The sequence below is a fragment of the Geotrypetes seraphini genome, chromosome 2 (genome assembly GCF_902459505.1).
Source record: "Geotrypetes seraphini chromosome 2, aGeoSer1.1, whole genome shotgun sequence".
NCBI classification, from domain to species: domain Eukaryota; kingdom Metazoa; phylum Chordata; class Amphibia; order Gymnophiona; family Dermophiidae; genus Geotrypetes; species Geotrypetes seraphini.
This window is the reverse complement of record NC_047085.1, coordinates 155,906,623-155,932,252: the sequence shown is the minus strand read 5'-3', so window position 1 is coordinate 155,932,252 and position 25,630 is coordinate 155,906,623. Positions and strand designations below refer to the sequence as shown.

The following is a 25,630-nucleotide window of genomic DNA, read 5'->3' as shown; positions in this document are numbered from 1 at the left end:
TCACAACTTCTCATTATTTTATCATATCCCTTGTTAGAACAGAATGTACCTGCTTACATATGGTTGTGCACACAGTGGAGCTTGAGCAAGCATTGGCAGAGCACACAGTGGGCCTCTTTTACAAAGCCACGGTAGCAATGTTGCTGTGGTAGATACACTGAAGCCCATAGGAAATAAATGGGTTTAGGTACATTTGCCATGGAGCCTACCCATAGGCAGCAGAGTGCTGTTTGGCTTTGGGGTGCCCCAGCAGCCTCTCCTCAGCTCCCAACTCCTCCACCCACCTCCTCCTAGCACCATACTTTTAAATCTTTGGGTAGCTGCTGCACAGTGTTAGTGAGCAGGCCTGCCCTTGGAAGTAGAATGAAAAGTTCCGAGCAGGCCTGCTCGTTGACACAGCATGGCAGCTGCCCGAAGATTTAAAGTACAATGCCAGGAAAAGGTTGGGAGGGCAGGAACCAAACAGAGACTGCCAATCTTTGGGGAGGCCATGGCCCCTGTAGCCTCCCCGTTCCAATGCCTATGAACCTACCAATGCCTAAGTCATTCCATGCCCAAACTCTGTCCCTATCTACACCCACTTTCAGGTAGGTACAAGTAGGCACCAGTAAGTGCCTTGGTGTAGGTGTCATGCCAATTTCTACATGAAACTTAAATGAATCATTTTTTAAATTGTTTTAAATGACATTTTTCAATTACCGTATTTTTTTTGCTCCATAAGACTCACCTGACCATAAGACGCACCCTAGATTTACAGGAAGAAAAGAAAAAAACATTCTGAACCAAATTGTGTACTAATATACTGTATACCAGGCTCTGCACCCAACCCCACACTCCTTGCCAGGCTCTGCATCCTGTCTCCCCTCCCTGCCAGGCTCTGCACCCTGTCCCCCCAGTACCTTTTTAAATCCCCCCGTACCTTTTTTAATCCCTCCCCCCCTGTCATACATTTTAAACATTTTAAAAACACCCCCATACCTTTTTAAAGCACCCTCAGTAACAAAAGATTCTAGAACCCCCAAGAGTATCAAGATTCCAGGAAGTATCAAAGAATAGCAAGATTCAAGAACCCCAAAGAGTAGCAACATTCCATGCTACTATCCAGGGTAAGCAGTGGCTTTCCCTGTGTCTTTCTCAATAACAGACTATGGACTTTGTCAAACTGTTCCAGGCATATAGCAAGAAAGAAGGGACAGAGTCTGGAGTTGGCGGTGGAGAGAAAGCTCACTACTTGCATTATTATAGTGTTCAAATGGTGGTGCCACATTACAGAATTGTCTCCATAGTGGCTGGACTGAGCTAATGTTGTCTGCTAATATTAATTGTCTTATCTAATCTCTTTTAATGTATCTGTGCTCTAAAGCTTATGGAAATGGTTTTCCTAGCATAGAGGTTTCAGACCAAGTAGAATATGCTGTATTGTGTTCCTTCCTCATCCCCTCATGGAAAGACCTGCTGTTTGGACAGAATTTATTGGCATTACCAGCATATCTGGTAACAGAAATGTGGTCTTTCTGGACCCTTCCTCCCCGTCGTACCTTTTTAAAATGACCCCCCTCCCATCATACCTTTTAAAATGCACCTTATAGCCCGGTGGTCCAGTGGTGTATTGGCCATTAGGAGTGAACTTTCCACTCTCCTGCCTGGCCCCGCGCTGCTGAATGGCTACTGTCAGTTCTCACAAGTCCCGCAAGAACTGATGGCAGCCTTTCAGAAAGCAGTGAGGGCCTAGGCAGGAGCCGCTGAATGGCTGCTGTCAGTTCTGATGAGTTCCGCGAGAACTGATGGCAGCCATTCAGAAAGTGGCGCGGGTCCAGGCAGGAGAGCGGAAAGCTCACTCCTGACGGCCAATACACCGCTGGACCACCAGGCATAAGATTCATTTTAAAAGGTACGATAGGGAGGGGGGGTCGCTTTAAAAAGGTACGACAGGAGGAGGTGTCATTTTTAAAGGTATGGGGGGTGGTCAAAATTTGTATCTTCAGTGCATAAGACACACCAACATTTCCACACACTTTTTGGTGGAAAAAAAAGTGCATCTTATGAAGTGAAAAATAGGGTATCACACCATTTAAGCCAATTAGAAAATTTTTATTTTCACACAGATAATTAATAATAATAATAACTTTATTCTTATATACCGCCAACAATCTTGCGACTTCTAGGCGGTTTACAATGAAGAGAAACTGTACAGACAGTGAATTACAGAGTATAGCATTGAATATCAAGTGATAGTAACAGGAGAGTTACAGGGCTGTGTATTACATGGTTTCACAATGAGTAGCATTATACAGTCGACGATATTCAGAGCATAAGTAGGAGAAGAGAAAGGAGATTGCGCTTTGAGTTACAAAGGTGCAAGGCTGCGAAGGTGAAAAAGATAACATAAGATGTTGATGAGAAGTAAGGTGTTAACTTGGTACATTTGAACGAAGGACGGGCACCAGTGGGAAAAACTGGTAACAATTAAAGATAGAAATTTTGGCAGAAGAGGATAGACGGACTCCTTGGGATGGGAGGAGGCTCCGATTTTAGGGAGTATTACAGAGTATTACAGTATTACAGAGTATTACAGAGTATTACAGAGTATAAATTTCTTAAACAATGTGGTTTTTAGTTCTTTCCTAAAGATACTATTAGCTGGGTGCCACTAGGTGCCCACCAGAACCTAGCCTAGGCACCACTTATAGAATCAGGGCCAGAGTGCTTAACATTCAGCCAATCCAAATTAGTTGGACTTTAAGGAGTGTCTGCATCCTCCTGTGACCACCAGTCATAGGCAACATAGACAACTGCTTCAAATGCCAAATTTTGTTAGGCATTGGAGTGTTGCTACTGTTTACATCAGTGGTTCCCAACCCTGTCCTGGAGGACCACTAGGCCAATTGGGTTTTCAGGCTAGCCCTAACGAATATGCATGGAGCAGATTTGCATGCCTGTCACTTCCATTATATGCAAATCTCTCTCGTGCATATTCATTAGGGCTAGCCTGAAAACCCGGTTGGCCTGGTGGTCCTCCAGGACAGGGTTGGGAACCACTGGTTTACATGACTTAATCTAGAAACCTATGGTCCCAATGGCTGATCTTGAGCGCAGTGTCTTCAAAAATAGCTCCATGGCTGACCTCAGAGTGAGGCTGCTGAGTCCTCTAGCACTGACAGGTCCTGTGATGCCCCTTCACCTCTGCTCACATGGACTTCCTGCTTTCATAGAAACCTGCACAAGCTGAGGGTTCTGGTCACCAAAGGACCGGATAAGTAAGAGGGCTTTCAGATTCATGCTGAGTTTTGCCATGCATGGTTCTGCCACATAATGTTTGTGTGGCAGCAGCTACAAGGTGGATATGGCTGCCTGATAAAGGAAAGGATCTTGGTGGGGGAAAAAAAGAAATCTTCCTTGTATATTCATCCGCCTCCCACCTTCCCTTCCCCCTCCCCCACACCTGTGGGCACTTAAAATTCTGGGCAACAAAACAAAGGAGAAAGTCCAACTTTGTCTGCAGAAAAAAAAAAAGCAGGAGAAACAAACAAAACTGCAGATTGTGTACAAGATGCAGGCAAAAATTTATTGTACCAAAATTAAAATGCAAATAAGTAAAATAAAACCCTTTTACCAATCAAGGGACCTGACACGGTCCGTGTTTCGGACAAACCTTCGTCAGGGGTCCATGGTGAGAAAGGTTGGGACATACCATAAAAAAATGATGGGACATACCATAAAAAAATTATGAAAAAATGAAGATAAGTAACAAAGTGCCTGTATATTGTGTTCGCCGAGGATCACTGCAAAAATTAAAGCATCTCAAGGAAGCAGTAAAAAAGTCAGAAACCGTGTCGGGTCCCTTGATTGGTAAAAGGGTTTTATTTTACTTATTTGCATTTTAATTTTGGTACAATAAATTTTTGCCTGCATCTTGTACACAGTCTGCACTTAAAATTCTGCCCTAGTGACCATTGTGACTTGTGTTCCTGATTCAGAGGAAACAGGGGAACAAAATAGTTTGAACCAATTTTTTTAAAATTGTAATTCTGTAAGTCCTTGACTGTTGGAACTGGATGACACTGAATTGGGTGTCCTGAAGAAAACAGGAGACAAATATCCCAAAGAAGAAATTTCCTACAACACTGGGAAAGCTAGCAGGTATTTGATGTATGCTCGCATTGGGCATGTTCACCGGGTGCCTATTAGTCAAGTGTGGAAGGCTGGAAATATCCAAAGACAAGGGAGAATTTCCATGGAGGCTATAGGTTACTGGAAATGATGATGATTCAATTTTAGCAATAAGATAGTTTGCAAATATGGTGATTAATGTTCTTTGTAAGCTGTTCAGCAGTCCACCAGCACTCCTGCTATTCGGGTAGTGCAGCAATATTTGCACTTAATATTTTAACCCTGTGATTTCCAGGTGCACTATGAATGGTGGAGACGAATTCTAAAATATTTTTGGATGTCTGTGGTTGTTTACACCATGTTGGTGCTTGTTTTCATCTACACATATCAATTCAAATCTTTTCCTGGACTTTGGATGAATATGACTGGGCTGGATGAAGAAAAGTGAGCACTGTATTAAATTCTATCTCTGCAATATATATAGTATTAGTCTTATAGCCCGTTACATTAACGGGTGCTAGAATATATGTGTGTGTGTCTGTCTTTATTTCTTTCTCTCTCTCTCTCCTTAGCCGCTTTCTTTCTTTCTGTCTTTCTGTTTCCTTGGCTGTCCAACACCACCCCTTGCCTGCTCCCCCTGTCCATTCTCCCTTCCTTTTACCTCCCCTGTGTCCACCACCACCCCTTCACTGCTCTCCTTATGCAGCAGCAGCCCTTCTCCCTTTGTTTTACCTCCCCCCCTGTCCAGCAGCACCTCTTTCCTTCTCCCCCTGTCCAACATTAGGCCTCCGTTCCTTTTTCTTCACCCCTCCTGTCCATCAGCACCTCTTTCCTTCTCCCCCCTGTCCAGCAGTAGGTGTCCCTTCCTTTTTATCCCCCCCTCCTCCTTCTTATCCCTATGATACACTTACCTTGCTCTGCCCCTGATCAGAGGTTCCCGACAGCCGCCCAGTTTCACCCATTGGAAAAGTTCCCTCTGCCGCATCCCGCACCCCTCCTGACGCGACTCCCGCTGTCTTTCTTTCTGTCTGTCTCTGTCCCTGGCCCCCTTTGTCTGTCTGTCTTTCTGTGTATCTCCCTGCCCCTATGTCTTTCTTCTTTTCTTTCTGTCTCCCTTCCTCCCTCTGTCTGTCTGTCCAAAGCAGCATTCCCTCCCCCTCCAGTTCCCTCCCCCCACACCAGTTCCCTGTGCACCTGCCCCTGTGTCTTTCTTCTTTTCTTTCTGTCTCCCTTCCTTCCTCTGTCTGTCTGTCCAAAGCAGCATTCCCTTGCCCTCCATTTCCCTCCCCCACACCAGTTCCCTGTGCAGCAGCATTAGCGTTTCCTCTACCCCCCTTTCCCTTTCCGCGGTCCTGACTACAAACCTGGTGATTCTAGCAGCGTGTGCAGCATTCTCCACATGCTGCTTCGGGTCCTTCTACTGCCCTGATTTACTCTGGTACGTCCTTGATGACATCATCAGAGACGCGGCAGAGCAAACCAGGGCAGTAAAAGGGCCCGAAGCAGTGTGTGAAGACTGCTGCACACACTGCTGGAATTGCCAGGTTTGTATTCGGGCCCGCGGGAAGGGAAGAGGGGGGTGGCAAAGGACTCGGGTCCCGGGCGGTGGGGTCAGTTTAAGAGCCGGAGCGGAAAGTTGCTGGGCTCCTCGGTGGGGGCGCTGAGCGGCCGCGATTCCTCTCCTCCGAGACACACCCCCTCCCCCCCCCCCCCCCGCTGGAGGAACGGAGATTGGTGGCTGGCTGCAGTCCCGGCTTGTGGAGGCGATCGGCGGCTGGTGACGTAGTAAGCGCGCATGCACACTCCTGCGGCCACAGACCTACTGATCACAGAACACGCAGATAGGAGTGCGCATGCGCGGCTAGCGTTTTATTATATAGGATAATAGCTTTATGTATCTAATGTTTTTCATGCAACTGAGCCCCCACCCCAAAAAACTATGCAGTTTGTGCACTTTAGTAAATAAGACATTGCATGCCTAAACTTTTAATCTGATTTGTTTTGCAGACTAGCAGATCTTGGTTTAGAAACATTTACAGTGGCTGATCTGTTCACGCGTATATTTATCCCAACTTTCTTCTTGGTGGTGTGTATATTACATCTTCATTACTTCCATGACCGCTTTCTTCAGCTCACAGATCTGAAGGCTTTAGTCAGCAAGCAGGACAACACCATTTATAGGTAAGAAATAAAATAAATGTTGCCGGAATACACACAATTTTTAGGTCCATCTTTTACCATAGATAAATCGTTTCTACAGTGCCAGAGAGATGTTGTATATTTATTTATTCAATTTATTTTAAAATATCTATTCCCCTTAAACCTAAGCAGATTACATTAAGGCACATACGTAAGCTCATACATATAAGTTACATAACATTGAAAGTAGCATGTCAGCCATCACATCTATCTTCTACTGTCTGAATATCTAATTACACACATGTAATACAGAAAAGTATTCCACTTTAATTAAATGCTTGTACAAATAAATGAGTTTTCAGTTCCTTCCTAAAAGATTTCAAGCCTTGCAGAGTCTCGGGCAACCTGTCAGACAATTCCACAATTGTGGGCCTGCTCCTGAAAAAGGCAAAACCCAGTAACTTAAATTTTTGTCAAAACTAAACTAACTCACCAGATGTTCTGTGGAGGAATGGCCTAGTGGTTAGAGCAGCTGCCTCAGCACTCTGAGGTTGTGAATTCAATTCCCACTTCAGCTCCTTTTGACTCCGGGCAAGTTACTTCATTGCCCCATGTAAAATTCTTTGAATGTGTAAACCACACAGAAAAAGCGGCATATCAAGTCCTATCCCCTTACTGTGTATTTCTTAATATGGAATCCATTTATCATCTGGATTCACTTTTAAGCCTGTAACAAAAGTCCAAAACACAGTTTCTGTTGATAAATGGGAGATATGTTAAACCAGAACAGAGTACTGTATTAGTTTTAGTCACAAATTACATCATGGGGATTTAGTCAAAGAAAATAGTTTTTTGGACTTCACTCATATTTACATTCTCAACAGTTATCTGTGTTTTGGCTTTTCAGGGCAGTATATATGTGTGTTGCTGTCTGATTACAGTATCCTTTTAACTCCCTTAAGGAATTAAGCAGCAACAAGCCCTTTCCTTTTGTTTTTTTTTTTCCTTATTTGGCTTTCGTTCCTATCCAGATTGTATTTCTAACCCTATTTCCTTTTGTCTCCCGTCTGTCTGACTCATTTATCCCCTTTTAATATGCCAAGTATTAGTTGATGTTTCTCTATATGTGTTAATGGCATTTTTATTATGTACATGCTGTTTTTTCTTTTATTTTTCATATTGTAAACTCGCTTAGAAATTGGATAAGCGATCAAATCAAATTTTAATAAAACCTTGAAACCTGATATCAAATCTAGAACAATAAGTAACATATCAACTAAATCCATGAGGAGCAACTACTCAAGTGTCAGCTGGCTGCCAGCATTTTTTTTAAACACTGATCAGCACTAGCTAAATTATCCCCTAATATTCTTTGCCAGGCCACTGGCCTAGCACTGAATTTTGGGGGATAATTCTGGACAGCCTGGCAGCCTAGAGTTTATGCTTACCCAGCCGATATTCAGATGGGCCCCACATAACAGTTATGCAGCCCTGGCTGATTATTGGGTTGGGCCTGCATAACCTTTTTTTTAAAGCCCCAGACCACCCCCCTGCACACACACGCACACACACACTTCTACCAGGGGGCAGGAGCACAGCCCCCTCACTTTTGCCCCTTATAATGTCTTCTCAAAATGGCTTCTGTGGCCTCATTAGCAGCCCATATTAATTTTTTTTATACAATAGGATGTGTATTCTGCAAAACTGATGTGAAAGTCTGTTTGTTTTATAACTTCAAATTTCAGTAGCTGGTGCCCTGAATTGGATGTATTTGAATTAAGCTCCATGAATTCCTGCTGAGGAAACAATGCTATTTGAAATACAAGAGTCTTGTCAAATCACCTATGCCTTCCTCCTTGCAAAGATCTCAGTTGGTTTAGTGACATGTTTAGCCATGTTTGGAGCATTTGACTATGGTTGCTGAAGTTGAGGGATTTGGTCAAGGTGCAACTTCCTTTAGAAAGAATGAGGTCTCTCAGTACAGAACAGTGGGGTTCTTTCCTCAGCTATGGCTGTCAATCGACCTTTGAATTTAAAACAGCTGTTGATAACCATGGTTTTAGTGGGGAAGCCATGAAAGAAGAACATAAGAATTGCCATATTGGGACAAACTGAAGATCTATCAAACCCAGTGTCCTGTTTTCAACAGTGGCCCAACCCTAAGTACAAAATTTTATGCTGCTTATCTTAGAAATAAGCAGTGGATTTCTCCAAGCCATCTCAATAATGGTCTATGGATTTCTCTTTTAGGAACTTATCCAAACCTTTTTTAAACCCTGCCAAGCTAACTGATTTTACCACATTCTCCGGCAACAAATTCCAGAGTTTAATTACACTTTGTTTGAAGAAATATTTTCTCTAGTTTGTTTCAAATCTACTACATAGTAGCTTCATTGCATACCCCTAGTCCTAGTATTTTTGGAGAGTAAACAAGCAATTCACATCTACCCTTTCCACTCCACTTAGTATTTTATAGACCTCTGTCATATCACCCCTGAGCCATCTCTTCTCCAAGCTGAAAAGCCCTAGCCGCTTTAGCCTTTCCTCATAGGGAAGTCGTATTCAAGGTGGAGCCTTACCATAGAGCGATACAAGGTCATCTTTGTTTTCCATTCCTTTCCTGATAATTCCTAACATTCTATTTGCTTTCTTAGCTGCTGCCACACATTGAGCTAATGTTGTGTCATCAATAAATTTAATTACCTCCTGTAAGAATTGCCGCTGTTGGGTCAGACCAGTGGTCCATCGTGGCCAGCAGTCCGCTCACTCGGCGGCCCTCTGGTCCAAGACCAGCACCATGGCTTTCTAATTTCCTCAGAAGTCTTTCAAGAGGTACTTTTTAAATTCAAATACACAATATCAACTGACTCACCTTTAGCTGGTGATTCCACTTTTAGCTTCTTCCTGTATTTCCACACCCAGTCTGACTTTGTTGGAGGCTCCATATGGAGTGGATGGTATTCAAAGTGGAGAGTTATGGATTACAGCAGAGGGAGGACTGCAAAACCATAGCATTAATATTATTGGGAAGCTGCTGGAGTTCTCCACTTATCAAAGTTTTATCCAGAGTAAGCCTTTTGTAATTACATTTCAAGCATATGAATACAATTATAGGAATGACAGAAGAAATGTAATGTGAACAAAAGCAAAGTTACCAGATGCTAGGGTCCACCTTGGAGGTCAGCGTTCAAGAAAAAGATCTGGTTGTCATTGTAAAGAATACGCTGAAACCATCAGCCCAATGTGTGGTGGTGGCCAAAGAAGCAAACAAGATGCTAGGAATTATTTGAAAAGGGATGTTAAACAAGACTAAGAATATTATAATGTCTCTCTATTACTCCATGGTACAATCTCACCTTGAGTATTTTGTTCAATTCTGGTCACCTTATCTCAAAAAAGATATTGCAGAACTAGAAAAGGTTCAAAGAAGAGTAACCAAGATGATAAAGGGGATAGAAGTCCTCTCATATGAGGAAAGAAAAGAGGTTAGGTGGTGGTGGTGGGATGTCAGGGGTTCAGGGAACTGACGGGGTAGGGGGAGGAGGGAGTGGGCATCCCTCCTGCTGCAGATAGTGTCTGGGGGCTTGGAGGTGGCAGCAGGAGGGAGTAGGCATACCAAGGGGATTCCCTCGCCTCGACCAGCTGATAGGAAGGGATCAGGGGTGATTCTCTAACCAGCACCTGTGACACAGGTGCCAGTTAGAGAATTGGGTCGGTTAGTCAGGGTTGGGCATCTCTCCCTTAGGGCATACATGATTCTGTATAGGACACTGGTGTGCTATTCTCAGCCACATCTTAAGCGGTTGCAGAAACAGGTGTCCTATACAGAATTTCTCCTTTTGTGCATACTTTGCATCAGAGTCTGTTGTATCACTTATATGATCTTTGTGCCTTTTAGTTAAAATATTTAAAATGAAAATGAAATTATTTTACTAGTGGTGTTTAGTATATACTTTAATATTCTAATGTTAAGCTTATTATATCAGTTATTATTTACTGCATTGTTCATCATTATTCACCTATCAAATATCTTTCTGAAAAAAAACTAACAGAGAATCATCAGATGGTCAGCACTGGCTAGACAATGAGCTTTCTTCAGAGAATGAACAGTTTTATATTATAGCACTTTAAAGAAAATTATATTTATAAAGAACTTATCTGAGACACTCTGGAGAACCAAAGATTTTGCTGTAAAGTTTGAGCACATAGCTACATTGAAAATTATGGAAAAGCTGATCGATGGCAAAAAGATATTCAACTGTGGCTTCTGATGTTTTATGAATTGGTTCTATTGGCCATTTCTGTCTGGTCTTTAAAAAATTATGAAAACAGTTGTTTGAGTATTGCTGTCTATCATTACAGCTTTTTGAATGTGAATTACTATTTATTTTTAGTATTCATTTGAGTGATATGAAAAACTAAAGTACTTATCACACAGCACATGTCAGCACAATGGACAAACTGTATGTGACAAATATAAGACCATTTATTCTGGGCATGAGTACATATCCTTGCAAAAAAAATGTGGGTGATTGTTTCAAATTTCTCTAATATCTGCTGTAGTAGTCCTGTCTGTTATGCATGCTCACTAATCTACCTTAGACCACATCATTGGTAAAAGCTTTCGGATTGTGTGTTTCTTGTTAGTATGCTACATTCATTCTTACTTAATGGTGTCCTTGTGTTTTTTCTCTTAACTTACTTTCCCATCGCATGCATTCTTGTGCTTCCATTTCTCATCTCGTAGTCATGCCAAAGTCAATGGTCGTGTTTATCTAATAATAAATAGGTGGGTATTAAAATGTTTTCTTTCCTAAAAATTGCCTTTTTGTTCTTGTTGGTACATGTTAGCTTTCTGAGGGATGTTGATCTTTCTGAAGTGTAATAAAATGAGTTTAATGAACAACAAAGTTTCAACTAAACTGATATCAGAACTCACTTGCATGACTTGAAATGTAAAATGTCAGGGGGTGGGCAACCTCGGCTCTCTAGGGCCACCACCCAATCGAGTTTTCAGGATTTCTCCAATGAATCTGCATGGAATCTATTAGCATAGATGTTATGGGCTTTATTTTCAAAAGAGAACAGAATAAATGCTCAAGGATTGGCTACTTAAATACATATTTTAGTAACTCTAGCTTTATGGGGTAATTTTATAGACATTTTCTCACATATGTAGCAAAATCTGCTTGTAAAATGGCTCTTACAAAATATTATCTGGTAGAAAATGTCATGAATACCTATACTTTTTCTGTAGGCATTGTTGGGGCTGATCCGGGGAGAGAATGGGTGGAGTTCACAAATATGTATGCTGATTATAAAATACACTTATCTATGTGCATACTTGCAAATTGTGAGGCTCTTTTACTAAAGTGTAACACGCATTAAAGGAATTAATGCGTGCTAAATGATAAGACACCCATAGGTATAATATGGGCTTCTTAGTATATAGTGTGCTCTAATTCTGTTAGCGCATTCCGAGCTTTAGTAAAAGGGTCTATTTAGGTATGAATATCTACACCTATTCTTGAGCCCTATGTGTCTTTAAAAAATAGCGCCTACAAATGTCACCAGATGCCCTTCACAAACCTTCAAACTTATTTGGTTTGAGAAGTTGCTTTCTTATGTGAAGCAAATATTGAAATGTTCATAATACTCATCTTGAATAAACACAACTGTTTGCTTGTACATTTGCTTTACTCAGATTTGGAAATTGAGCCTTGTGAGTTCACTAGTGATTTTATTTATCCACTTGTTGTTTGTTTGAATATTTTATACTTGTGCCTAATCCATTGCCCAAATGGATTAGGTTCATAAATGGATGATTTTATTTATCCACTTGTTGTTTGTTTGTTTGAATATTTTATACTTGTGCCTAATCCATTGCCCAAATGAAGTGGTTCATAAAAAAAAAAGAATAAACAAAACAATAGAGGTTCTTTTACTAAGCAGAACTAAAATGTGGCCAACAATGTCCCCAGCATAGGTATTTTCCATGCACTGAGATCACTTTTACCACAATGGTAAAATGGCCCCATTTTCCATTTTTTCTATGAATAGTCAGGTGCTAATTTCCCCATTAGCATGTGTGAGCCCGTATCACCATCTATTTTGTAGGCAGTAAGACCCTGATTCTGCAAAACGCATCAAAAGTTAGGCCGGTTCCTTTGTAAAATAACGCTCAGTGACGTACAGCACTCTTTAGAAGTCTAACTTTTTAGGTGTCCTTTAGAGAATCAGGTTTTAGGTGAGATTTAGATGTCCAAACAATGTCCTTAATATTATCATATTTTATTATGTTATTAGAATGGCAATTTTATGCTGGTTTTCAATAAAATTGTAATACTGGGAGTTGGATCTGTTTAATGCTTTTATTTATTTCTCTTCCATCAGACAGAGTTACTGGGATTCGAACAAGCAACATTAGGGCAGAAAGTTGTAGGTTTTACCAGTGTGCTACAGAGTGAGCTAGCAAGCTACATAGCAATTGTAAAATTAGTCTTTTAGGCATTGTAAGGAAGTCTACTTTTGAGCATAGTTTAGGCTTCAGATAGACCCGAGTTCTAAGATCAGAACATAGGGCTCCTTTACTAAGCTGCGCTAGCGGTTTTAGCACGCTGCAATGCCACGCATGCTAGATGATAACGCCTCCATTGAGCTGGCGTTAGTTTTTCTGCGTAGCGTGGGGGTTAGGGCATGCTAATCTGCAGCACGCGCTAAAAACGCTATTGCAGCTTAGTAAAAGGAGCCCTTAGGCACAGTTTGGACATGCTTAATGCGATCTGCTAAATAGCTCTCTGGGTTTTTATTTTTGCATTATTAAGCTCATAATACATTTAATAAGCCACCACACAAACAGGGCGCATCAAAACAGATATATTGCAAGCAAAACCTTCTATTTTTGTGGGCAAACAATAATGGTATTGGCTAATTAGAGGAAAAGATCCATTAACTGAAGCACAGCACATGAAAAAAACAGCTTTATGCTTCTTGCTAAAAAGCTACCCTTTCTCTCTCACTAAAGATTGCTCCATTTAGGTCATTCTTGAAACAGGTGGATTTAGCAAGAGCATAAGAACATAAGAATTGCCGCTGCTGGGTCAGACCAGTGGTCCATCATGCCCAGCAGTCACGCAGCGGCCCTTAGGTCAAAGGTCAGTGCCCTGAGTCTAGCCTTATCTGCGTACGTTCTGGTTCAGCAGGAACTTGTCCAACTTTGTCTTGAATCCCTAGAGGGTGTTTTCCCCTATAACAGCCTCCAGAAGAGCGTTCCAGTTTTCTACCACTCTCTGGGTGAAGAAGAACTTCCTTACGTTTGTACGGAATCTATCTCCTTTTAACTTCAGAGAGTTCCCTCTCATTCTCTCTACCTTGGAGAGGGTGAACAACCTGTCTTTATCTACTAAATCTATTCCTTTCATTATTTTGAATGTTTTGATCATGTCCCCTCTCAGCCTCCTCTTTTCAAGGGAGAAGAGGCCCAGTTTCTCTAATCTCTCACTGTACAGCAACTCCAGTCCCTTAACCGTTTTAGTCGCTCTTCCCCGGACCCTCTTGAGTAATACCATGTCCTTCTTCATGTATGGCAACCAGTGCTGGACTCAGTATTCCAGGTGGGGGCGTACCATAGCCCAGTACAGTGGCATGATAACCTTCTCTGCTCTGTTCTTGATCCCCTTCTTAATCATTCCTAGTATTCTGTTTGCCCTTTTTGTCGCCGCCACACATTGCACAGACAGCTTCATTGACTTGTTGACCAGTACTCCCAAGTCTCTTTCCAGGGGGGGTCTCTCCAAGTACTGCACCAGACATCCTGTATTTGTGAATAAGATTTTTCTTACCGACATGCATCACTTTACACTTATCCATGTTAAACCTCATTTGCCATGTCGCGGCCATTTCTCGAACGTGTTTTATGTCATATTGCAGATCTTTGCAATCCTTCTATGTCTTACTACTCTGAATAACTTTGTATCATCTGAAAATTTAATCACCTTGCTCGTCATACCAATTTCCAGGTCATTTATAAATATGTTGAAGAGCACAGGTTCAAGCACCGAACCCTGCGGCACTCCACTCATGACGCTTTTCCAGTCCGAGTATTGTCCAATTACCCCCACTCTCTGTTTCCTATCCGCCAACCAGTTTTTAATCAACGTGAGTATTTGATCCTCGATTCCATGGCTCTCAATTTTTTGAAGTAGTCATTCATGCGGGACCTTGTCGAACACCTTCTGAAAATCCAAATATACAATGTCGACCGTGTCACCCTTGTCTATCTGCCTGTTTACTCCCTCGAAGAAGTGCAGCAAGTTCGTCAAGCAAGATTTTCCTTTGCTGAAGCCGTGCTGGCTGGTCCTCATCAAATTGTGTCCGTCAAGGTGATCAGTGATGTAGTCCTTTATCAGCACCTCTACCATCTTTCCCGGTACTGAGGTCAGACTCACCGGTCTGTAGTTTACTGGTTCTCCCCTTGAACCTTTCTTGAAGATCAGCGTAACATTTGCCACTTTCCAGTCTTCCGGAATCCTTCCCGATTTGATCGACAGATTGGCTATTAGTTGGAGCAATTCAGCCCCTTTCAGTTCCTTGATTACCCTCGGATGGATGCCATCCAGTCCTGGGGATTTATCGATTTTAAGCCTATCATTCTGCCTGCATATCTCTACTAGACTGACAGTCAACCCTGTCAGTTTCCCTTCTTCGTTTCCTGCGTATAGCCTGTCGGCTTCCAAGTATGTTGTATATATCCTCTTTGGTAAATACAGACGCAAAAAATGTTTTTAGTTTGTCAGCAATGGCTTTGTCCTCCTTTAGCACTCCCTTTATTCCATGGCTCCACTGCTTCTTTTGCGGGTCGTTTCCCCTTAATATATCGAAAAAATGGCTTGAAGTTTTTTGCCTCCTTGGATATTTTTTCCTCATAGTCTCTTTTGGCCCCTCTTACTGCCTTATGGCTCCTATTTTGATGATGTTTGTGCTTTTTCCAGTTTTCATCCGTTTTTTACCTTTTCCATTCCTTAAACAAAGTCTTCTTGTCTCTGATCGCTTCCTTCACTGCTACAGTGAGCCACGCTGGTTCCTTGTTCTTTCTCCTCTTGGATCCCTTGTTGATATGCAGTAAATATAGATTTTGCGCTTCAATGACTGTGTCCTTATAAAGGGACCATGCTTGCTCTAGCGATTTTACAGTGCTTATCCTTTTCTTAATCTTCTTCCCCACCATGAGTCTCATTGCTGCATAATTTCCTTTTCAGAAGTTCAGTGCCGTGGCCATCGTTCTGGTTCGATGTTTTGCTCATGTGTTCAGGTTGAAGCGTATCATATTGTGATCACTGCTTCCCAGTGTCCATTCTACTTCTACGCCTTGCGCCTGTCCTCGTAGTCCATTTAGAATTAAGTCCAGACTTGCATTTCCTCTCGTATTTTCCTTGTTCCAGAAAGCAATTGCCAACAGCATCCAGGAACTTGATCTCCCTACTACAGCCAGAGGTGCTTAGGTTCCAGTCTATCCCCGGATAATTGAAATTGTCCATGATAACTGTGTTGCCTCCCTTGCAATTGCGTTTAATCTCATCAGTTTCTGCCCTGGAGGTCAGTAGTAGATGCCGATCTTCGTTTCCATTCCATTTATTCTCGGAATTTTGGCCCATAGAGACTCTACCTTATTTTTTATTTCCAGTGTATTCTCTCCGGTTGGCCCAATTCCCTCTTTGAAGGATAGGGCTTTAATTTGCTTACTAAAAAGCTACCCTTTTTTTCTGACTAAACAGTGTTCCAATCAGCTCATTCTTGAAAGTAAAGAAAGCACATGACAAAAATATATAGATTGCATACATAACTTCATTTGAAAAGATTAAAAGCAGAAAAAAACAGATACAGGCCTTAGCATGGCTTGTACTTCATTGCAAATGGAGGTTTGCAGCTGTACAATGGTGACCTCATTGTGTGATCATCAAGGTGCACCTGAAAGGCAGAATGCTACAATAAAAATATGTGCTGGGGAGCTGGTTGAGATTTGAACTTATGATCTCTGGAAAAGGAGTGCAGGGCTTTTACTTATTAAGTTATAACAGGCTCTAGGCAGGTATCTCTGACTGCCCTGTGATATGATAGCTTAGCAGATCCCTAAGCTATCATATCACAGAGCAGTCAGACACACCTGCCTGGAAGCTGCTATAGCGCAATAAATAAAATCTCTGTGCTTATCTGCCAGAGGGGGTTTGAATCCCGACCAGTTCTCCCAGCACATATTTTAATTGTGGCATTCTACCTTGCAGGTGCACCTTGAAGATCTCACAATGACTTCCCCAAATTGACTTCCAGAAATTAAGTATCAATTGACAAAAATATAACAGATGATCCAAAGTCCCTATATTAATATGACAATGCCAACATCTATTAGATTATTAGAGGATGTTGGCTAATGCAGGTGTTACATGTAGCATGATCGTTATGTCTGCATAGGTGAAATGTTTTATTCGTGTGAGTTCTAGTTTGGCTCCCAAGGATTGCATTAAAAGGTTGAACACTAACGGTGAAAGGGGGGATCCTTGGGGGATCCCACTGAGAGTGTGCCAGCTGTCAGAAAGTACATCAACCTTACGTACAGCATATTGTCGAGTTGTTAGGAAGCCTTGGAACAAGGATAGGACTGGGCTACTAAATTCGAGATCACTGAAGATCTCAGCCATTTGATCGAAGTCTACTAGGTTGAATGCACTGCTTAGGTCAAATTGGATAATGATTGCACTGTGATTGCTTAGTAGTTCTTTGCCATATATTATTTGTGCTGCTGCGACTACTCAGTACTGTGATTTTTCCAGAATCCCGATTGTAAAGAGTATAAGACATTGAAACATTGTAAGTATCCTTCCATCATTTTGATAAATAGAGAGATGGAAGTTAGTTGCCAAAAATTGGTCACATCAGAGGGGCTGAGTTTTGGGTTTTTGGGAATGGGTGTTAAGATAATTCCTTCTCCTGATTTTGGGAAAAGGCCAGTTTTTAGGTGATACTTGAGCCATTGGGTTATTTTATCTTTGGTTGTTGGGGGTGGCTGCTTTGATCAGGTAAGGTGGGCGGGTGTCAAGGCTGCAGTATGCTTTGGAGTATTTTAGGAGAAGCTATTTTGTGTCTTTGAATTTAATCTAATCAAAATCATTCCAAGATCTGTCTGCTGGTATTTCCATAGGTGGTTTTGTTGTAGTGGGTCTAGTTGGACAGCAGAGGGGTAGCTGGGCTTGAATCTTTGTTCTAAAATAGTTAGCTAATTTTGAGGCTGTTAGAATAAAGGGTGTCATGATTTGTGATCTTGTTCATGTTTAGGTTATCTAATATTGAGAACAGTTTGTTGATTTTAAGATTATCTTTTGTGCTGATCTGTTTAGAGTAGTACTCTTCCTTCTTTTGTGTCAGTAGTGATTTATATTCTAGGATTTTCTGGCGCCACTGAAATCACAATGAAAAAACTATACCTGAACTGGTGGAGTAGAAACATACTCAGACTAACACAGAAAGCTAAGCTACACACAGCTGCAGAACCTATGGGGCTCATAATCAAAACAGAAATATATCTAAAATCCCGCCTAAATCGGCACTTAGATGATCAGTGAGACAAGTTGTCCAAGTGCTGATAATTGAACTGGGTTTTAGACGTATCTAAAAATGATTTAGGACTTCACAGTGCTGCAGTACACCCAGAGCTAAAAGGGGCATTTTAGGAGGGATTTGGGTGGGACATGGGCCGTCCTAGACTTAGTTGAAATGCATGTATAACCGAAAGTTTAACAAAACTGCCTAGACGGAACTTGGACGTTGTGATTTAGGCCATCTAAAACCAGGTCTAAGTCACGAGAATTCCAGGTATTCTGAAAATCATAAAAAAGAAGAGGGATTCAAAGTAAAAACCACACGTGGAGGGGCATAATCAAAAGATACGTCTAGTTTTGGGCCTAAGTCGCTAGTTGCCCAAAGTCAGACATGGAAAAAGTCCATTTTCAAAAAAATAAGTCCAAAACATATTTTTTTTTCTGAAAATTTTCTAACTGTACGTCCAGCCATCTGATCATCTAGAACGCTAAGTCGTCTATCTTTATACCCCATTTTCGACCAAAAATTTGTCGAAGTCAAAAACATCTAGAAAACAAACATGCTCAGACTAACAGTTGATCTGGTACCACAGAAAGCTTTCTGTGGTACCAGATCAACTGTTAGTCTGAGCATATTTGTTTTCCACCAGTTTGGGCAAAGTTTTTTCATTGTGACTTCAGAATTTTGAACTTTTATACTGAACTTCAGACTTTCTGACCTCTTACACAGACGGATACACCAAAACAGGGCCTTTGTTGGGTCCATTATTAAAGTAGAATTACCCAGAATTTAAAAGCTTGTGTGCTTTTCTTTATGGTTTTTACTTTGAATCCATCTTCTTTTTTATGATTTTCAGAATACCTGGAATACACAAATTTGTGGCTGCAATTCCATAACTAGATGCCCAGAGGAGCCTTTTCTATAAAGTAATATAGGCACCTACTTTCTTTCATGAAAAACTAACGTAACCAGGGATATATACACTTATATGGCCAGTAGGAAAAAGGAGGTATTGATGCCCCTGTATAAGACTCTGGAGAGACCTCATTTAGAATATTGTGTACAATTCTGGATACCATACCTTCAAAAAGATATAAAAAGCAGGAAGGCTACTAAAATGGTGTGTGGTCTTCATTGTAAGGCATATAGGGACAGACTTAAAGATCTCAATATGTTTACTTTAGAGGAAAGGCAGGAAAGGGGAGATATGATAGAGACGTTTAAATACGTACGTGATGTAAATGCGCATGAATTGAGTCTCTCATTTGAAAGGAAGCTCTGGAATGAGAGGGCATAGGATGAAGTTTAGAGGTGATAGGCTCAGGAGTAATCTAAGGAAATACTTTTTTACAGAAAGGGTGGTAGATGCGTGGAACAGTCTCCCAGAAGAAGTGGTGGAGACAAAGATTGTGTCTGAATTCAAGAAGGGATGGGATAGGCACATGGGACCTCTTAGAGAGAGGAAGAGATAATGGTTACTGCAGATGGGCAGATTAGATTGGCCATTTGGCCTTCCTCTGCCATCATGTTTCTTTGTTTCTATAAGGAGTTTGCACTTATGCCAGCCATAGAGCTAGAGTGTTTGTCCCTAAGTGTCACAGGTATGCATGCATCTTACAGAATTCTGTAAGGTTTGATCCTGCCCACACTTTACCAAGATTCTGCCTCTGTGTATCCCTAACTGTAAAATATGTGCATGTTTAGTGAATGGAGCTTAGATGGAATTTTGGCATAAGCATACATATATGCCGTTATCCTATTGAATTATGCACATAAATGGTACGTAACTCTTAACATGGATTTTATAGAATTGCTCTAACTGTGTGGTAATATTTCCAATGAATGTTCATTATGTGTGTCCTGAAAATAAGTCCAGGCTGTATCATCAAATGTATTATTAGAAAACAATAATTCACTGCCAAGGTTCTTTAAAGTATTTATGTAAAATATGATTGAGATGCATGGCACAAATTCTGCTTAATGGCTTGTATGTTACGCATGTGTTTGAAGGTTATGCATGTATTTATATTTCCAGTATACTGGGAAACATAACTGGCAAAGTTAAAAGTCAGGTATGAAGGACAATATATTACAAATGATCTACAATCTGGTGGTTTCTTAGTGGCATCTCTAAGCATATGTGTTTCTTTTAACCCTAAAAAGAAAATAAGCTCTTGTGAAATAAGGAAATTAAAAAATAAAATGTGCCATATTATAGAGGGAAAAAACAAACAGTGCATTTGTCTCAATAAAGTATATAACTGAGATGTCATATCTGCTTGTTAACATTTTTGGCTTATTACTGTACACTTCTCCCTCAGTATTCGCGGGGGATAGGGACAGAGCAGGACCGCGAATTGAGAAAAACCGCGAATATCTTCTCGTCCGGCTCTGACCCACCCCCACCTCCCTCCAGCCTTCCCTCCGGCATCTTGGCCTTACCTGGTGGTCCAGCAGGCTTTCCGGACAGGAGCAATCTTCCTTCGCTCCTGCGCACCTGTGTAAAACGCTCACACGGGTATAGCGCGCGGGGAACAGAAATTTATGTAAAAAATTTTTACTATAGCACGCACACGCGTATACCGCGCATGCTGCCCTGACTCTCCGTTCGCCGCCCCGACTCTCCTCTCGCTGCCCCGACTCTCCGTTCACCGCCCCGACTCTCCTTTCACCCACCCCGACTCTCCTTTCCGAAGGACCGCTCGCACCCCCACCCGAAGGACCGTTCGCACCCCCACCCGAAGGACCACTCGCACCCCCACAGCCTCCCCCCCTCCCCCTCCCGCATGGAGAAGCTGCCTCCCGTTGTTTCCGGATGCCAGTGAGCCCAGCTGCTTCCTCTGCCGGCGATCCTGCCCCTTCTCTGAGCCCTGCGTGCGCTGCTTCCTCTTCCGGTGGTCCCGCCCTTTCTCTGACGTCAGAGAAAGGGCGGGACTGCCGGAAGAGGAAGCAGCGCATGCAGGGCTCAGAGAAGGGGCAGGACCACCGGCAGAGGAAGCAGCTGTGCTCACTGGCATCCGGAAACAACGGTAGGCAGCTTCTCCATGCGGAGAAGACTCCAGTCCTCCCCAGGACTAGGGAAGGTTTCTCTCCTTTGAGATCCTTGCATACTGGGACCTCTCTGAATGAGTCTTCTCTGTGGCAGATAAACAACTCCCTGGCTGAGTCCAGCCCCCTGTCTCAGCAGGGTTGGCTTGTTAAGGTGGTGGCTCAGCACTGAGCTATAAAGCCCAGTGTGGTCTGGGACATGTAGTCCACTCAGTCTTAGGCTACCAGCCCCTGCCGTATGGAAGTGAAATGGTAGAGCATTAGAGGAACCCCTTACTCTTCCACAGGCACCTATTAGAATGCTGTCAATCATCTTTTGAACTTTGCCTCCTTCCCAGGGAGCTGCTACTGCTCCCTCAGTTTGTATAAAACCAATCAAGTAGCACTGCAATGACAGCCATAACTGGAAGGAGGGAAAAGGGGACAAATCCTCGACACTACAATTCAGTTCTGCACTCTAACAAACATATCCATTAACATTACAACATTCAAGTAACTGATCAAAACAGATATAAAAACTGTGAAACCAACACTTATCTTATATAGAACTCATAGCTACTCGCATGTCCTGCTATCAAGCAGACTTAAACCAGACTTTACAGTCTTAAGTGTTTTCCTTTTTTTTTAATATCCTCTCAGTTCATCTGAGAGACAGAGAATTCTCCAAATTCAGACTTAGTTTAAGGCAGAAAGCAGGCGAAACCCACTAACAGGGTGGGGATCACTAGACACATCTACAAGAAAGAAGATTATCGAGGTAAGAACGTAATCTTTCTTTCTAGTACAATGTGTCTAATGTTCCTGAGCACTCCAGTCCTCGGAGTCTAGGTGGGCCCGCTGAGCCTGCCTTCAAAATGGAGGACCCAAAAGTTGTGTCTTTTCTGGCTGCAATATCCACCCTATAGAACCTGATAAAGGTATGAGGGGTAGACAAGTAGCTGCTCTACAGATTTCCTTGGGCAAATCCACCCAAGTCTCCCCACATAAGGTAGCTACTCCTCTAGTGGAGTGCTTTTTCAAATCAATCAGTGGCTGCTTACCACACCCACATACATGAAGAAAATGGTCATTTTAATTTACCTGGAAATCAAGGCTTTAGATGCCGGCCTCACTTTCTTGACATGACTGATCAGAACAAAAAGATGACTCGATATGTGAAACTCATCGGTAAGTTCGAGATACCAGAGAAGCACTTGCTTGACATCCAGCAAATGCAATGCTTTATCCTTTTTCTTAGACCCTGTAGGCTAACAGCAGGCAAATGGACTTACTGATTGATGTGGAAGGCTGGAACCATGCACAAGGAGAGCCCTGCTTCTGTAAACTTAAGGAATGGTTCCCTGCAGGATCTACTTGAACCAGCAGTCTCAGGCCTTCGTCCCTCTGGAGGCGAACTAGTCCTCATAGGACTACCAACCCCGGATGATTCACAATCCTGCAGATGACTCGCCCTAGCAGGGGCCATGGGGGAAACACATACAAAAACCCTTTTTCCAGTCTCGGCTTGACTAATCCCACTCTTCTAGGTGCGTATCTTCAGCTGTAAAAGCGATCTGCCTTTGTGTTTACAGCCAAGACCATCAGATTCATCTGTGAATGCCCCTCTCACCGAATTATGAATTAAACATCTGGGGAAACAGTCACTATTCCCCAGTCAAGAGTCTGCTGACTGAGAAAGTCGGCCTGCACATTTTCCACTCTCGTAGCGGCACGAGAGGGCCACATCATTGGTCAAAGCTTTCAGATTGTGTGTTTCTTAATGGTATGCTACATTCATTCTTACTTAATGATGTCCTTGTGTTTTTTTTATCTTAAAATACTTTCCTATCGAATGCATTCTTGTGCTTCCATTTCTCATCTCGTAATCATGCCAAAGTCAATGGTTGTGTTTATCTAATAATAAATAGGTGGGTGTTTAAATATTTCTTTCCTAAAAATGTGCTACTGAAAGAGGAGTTGAGCTTCTAGGTGTAGCGGGGTGCTTCTGGTGCCTCCTTGCCTGTTGACATAAGCCACTGCTGTTGCATTGTCTGAGAAAACTCTGACTGTCTTGCCTTCCAGAGACTTCTCTAGTGCCTGAAGAGCGAGTCAAATGGCTCCGAGTTCTAGTCGATTTATGGTCCACCTTTTCTGAGCCAGTGTCTAATAAACCTGAACTGGGCATCCGTTGCAATGACTCCCAACCATAAAGACTGGCATTGGTCATTAGAATCTCCCAGGAGGAAATTCAGAGAAGCATGCCTCTTCAGAGGGTAGCCAGCTGCAGCCACCACCACAGACTGCTCTTCGCTTCTGGTAATCAAGGAAGCAGTTGCTGAAGCGATTTCATCTGAGGAGACCATCAAGAGAGAAGAGTCTTGGAGAGGCCTCATATGCACTCTTGCCCAAGGTACCACCTCTACGGCTGCTGCCATCGCCCCCAGGACCTGCAGATAATGCCATACTGTGGGAGTCGGACTCTGTAGCAAATCTGAAATCTGCTTCCAGAGCTTCAGTCTGTGTGGCTCTGGAAGAAAAACCTGGCCCAAGATACTCCAGGCACTGAGACAGCTCCAGTTGGTTCTTCTTGAAGTTGATGATCCATTCCAAGTCCTGCATTTTTCCTTGAACAGGGCACTGATTAGCTAATCATCCAAATATGGGTGCACCTGGATCCCTGCCTTGTGGAAGTGTGCTGCCACCACTACCATCACCTTAGTAAAAGTACGAGGTACCATTACATAGCCGAAGGGGAGCACCAGGAACTGGAAATGCTGCTCCAGCACATGAAACCACAAATACCTCTTGTGGGTCATAAAAATGGGAATGTAGAGATAGGCCTCTGTCAAATCAAAGGAGGCAAGACACTCCCCTGGCGCCATTGCCGCTATGACTGAGTGAACAGTCTCCATGCAGAAATGCGGAACTTTCAGTGCAGCATTGATTGACTTGAGATCCAGAATAGGCCTCCAATCATCCAAGTATTTCTTTTGTATGAAGTATATGGAGCATTTACCCAAGTTCAATTCATCGTCTGGTACCGGCTTTATGGCATGAAGATCTAGTAGCCTTTCTACCATTGCCTAGACTCTGAGGGGTCTCTCCAGCTGGCCAGCTGGAGAATCTACAGAGAGAACTGGAAGGGGGCACAAAACTCAATTTTGTAATCTTCTCGTACAACTTCTAGGACCCAACAGTCTATGCCTTTCCGAGCCTAGACCAACCAAAAGGCCAACAGCCTGCCCCTGTGTTCCTATGAGTGTCAGAACAGCGTTGGCGCATTTAGCTTTTTGGCCACCGTAGAAACTTCTACCGTGGCTTAGTAAGAGGGGGGATAAATAAAGGGGGGAAATGATCAATTTGGACTACTGGTTATTTGGGTTATTTTATCTCAGCGCCCCATTTTATGCAACAATAAGTGCTAAAATAACTCGTGGTAAACTAACCCAGCTTAGCAGTAGCCCACCTTGATAACTTCCCCCTTAAATTCAAAAACATAACCTATTTTCTTTTCAATTGTGTGTGCTACTTAAAAAACAAACCAACCATTATATCACATGTATATTATTATAAGAAAAATGGTCAAAAGGAAATACAAGACTAAGCATAAAAGTTTATAATGTATATAAACTATAAATGTTAAATATAGCGTATCTCTATACTGTTTAGATTTTTGATGTTATTTCATCTGTAAATGTTTTCTGTTACTAAACGCGCGATAGTAAATTCTTATACCAGATATGGTAGGTTTTCCTAGTTTCATTGAGCACTTTACATCTGAGGTATGGCGCTGTGCTGTTTTTCATGAAAGTGCATTGATGATGTCACACTGGCATGCGCTAAGCTGCAGAAAACAGCCTGGGCTTACAGCAGAAACATTTTTAACAACTGCTATGCAGCATGACTCTGATAGAACTTTCCTCTGCAACTTTTCTTTTCTCACGTTTCCTTTTTCTTTCTGTTTCAATTACTTTGAGCAGCATCAAGAAACAAATCCCAAATCACCAAAATGAGTAAGTCCCACGAAGTCATGAAATGCTTGCTCTCTAACATGATCACATTTCATGCTTCTACCTCTTAAACTTTGACCATCTTCTCCCTTGGGGAAAATGTCAAGTTTAAGTGTTAATACCTAATCTAACCACTTACTTTTTGAGTGAGAAGTTATTGCTAATACAAGTTAGCTACATATTTGTAGTGTTTGTACAAGATGCTAAAATCAATACTCAGCCCGAGGCATTTTTATATTTGTTTTATTTGCCTACTGAAAAATATTAGTGTCCTTGCCCTGTTTGCTGATGGATATGTGCTTTACCAACAGACTAGTACACCAAGATGGAAGCCTGCCAGACATAACAATGATGAGCCTAACCGCAAGCCTCGAAAAGGAAGAAGAACACGAAGAAAAAACAGGTGAAAAGGACAAAGAGGAAAAAGATGGAAGTGAAGGGGATGACAAAAGCACAGAAGAGGAAGAAGAGGAGTACGAATCAGAAGAAGAATCAACCTCAGGTAATGCATTTCCAGTAGTACTTGAAAGCGTTTATTAGCTAACCTCCTCCCCCCCTTTTATAAAACTGTAGCACAGATTTTAACACCAGCTGCGGTGATAACAGCAACAATGCTCAGAATTCCTATGAGCGTTGGAGTTGTTACCACCGTGGACGATGCTAAAAACTGCGCTACAGTTTTGTAAAAGGGGGTAATATAGTAAAGTTTGCCTGGAGAATGATTTTTATTTTAGTTTTAACTGAACTTCAAA

At 42.2% G+C, this 25,630-nt stretch overlaps 1 protein-coding gene across 5 annotated transcripts in view; it reads left to right on the top strand.

Annotated features, from left to right (window-relative positions):
- The window catches only part of PIEZO2 (piezo type mechanosensitive ion channel component 2), a 760,979-nt gene that overhangs the window by 448,021 nt on the left and 287,328 nt on the right, over positions 1–25,630 (top strand). For 3 of the 5 annotated variants that reach the window (XM_033934095.1, XM_033934093.1, XM_033934097.1), the window contains exons 16-19: positions 4,406–4,554; positions 6,118–6,291; positions 10,997–11,038; positions 25,190–25,380. In XM_033934095.1, the coding sequence (XP_033789986.1) occupies positions 4,406–4,554; positions 6,118–6,291; positions 10,997–11,038; positions 25,190–25,380 (556 nt within the window). The remainder of the gene's footprint in view (positions 1–4,405; positions 4,555–6,117; positions 6,292–10,996; positions 11,039–25,189; positions 25,381–25,630) is intronic. The other 2 variants (XM_033934096.1, XM_033934094.1) reach the window with 1 other exon arrangement.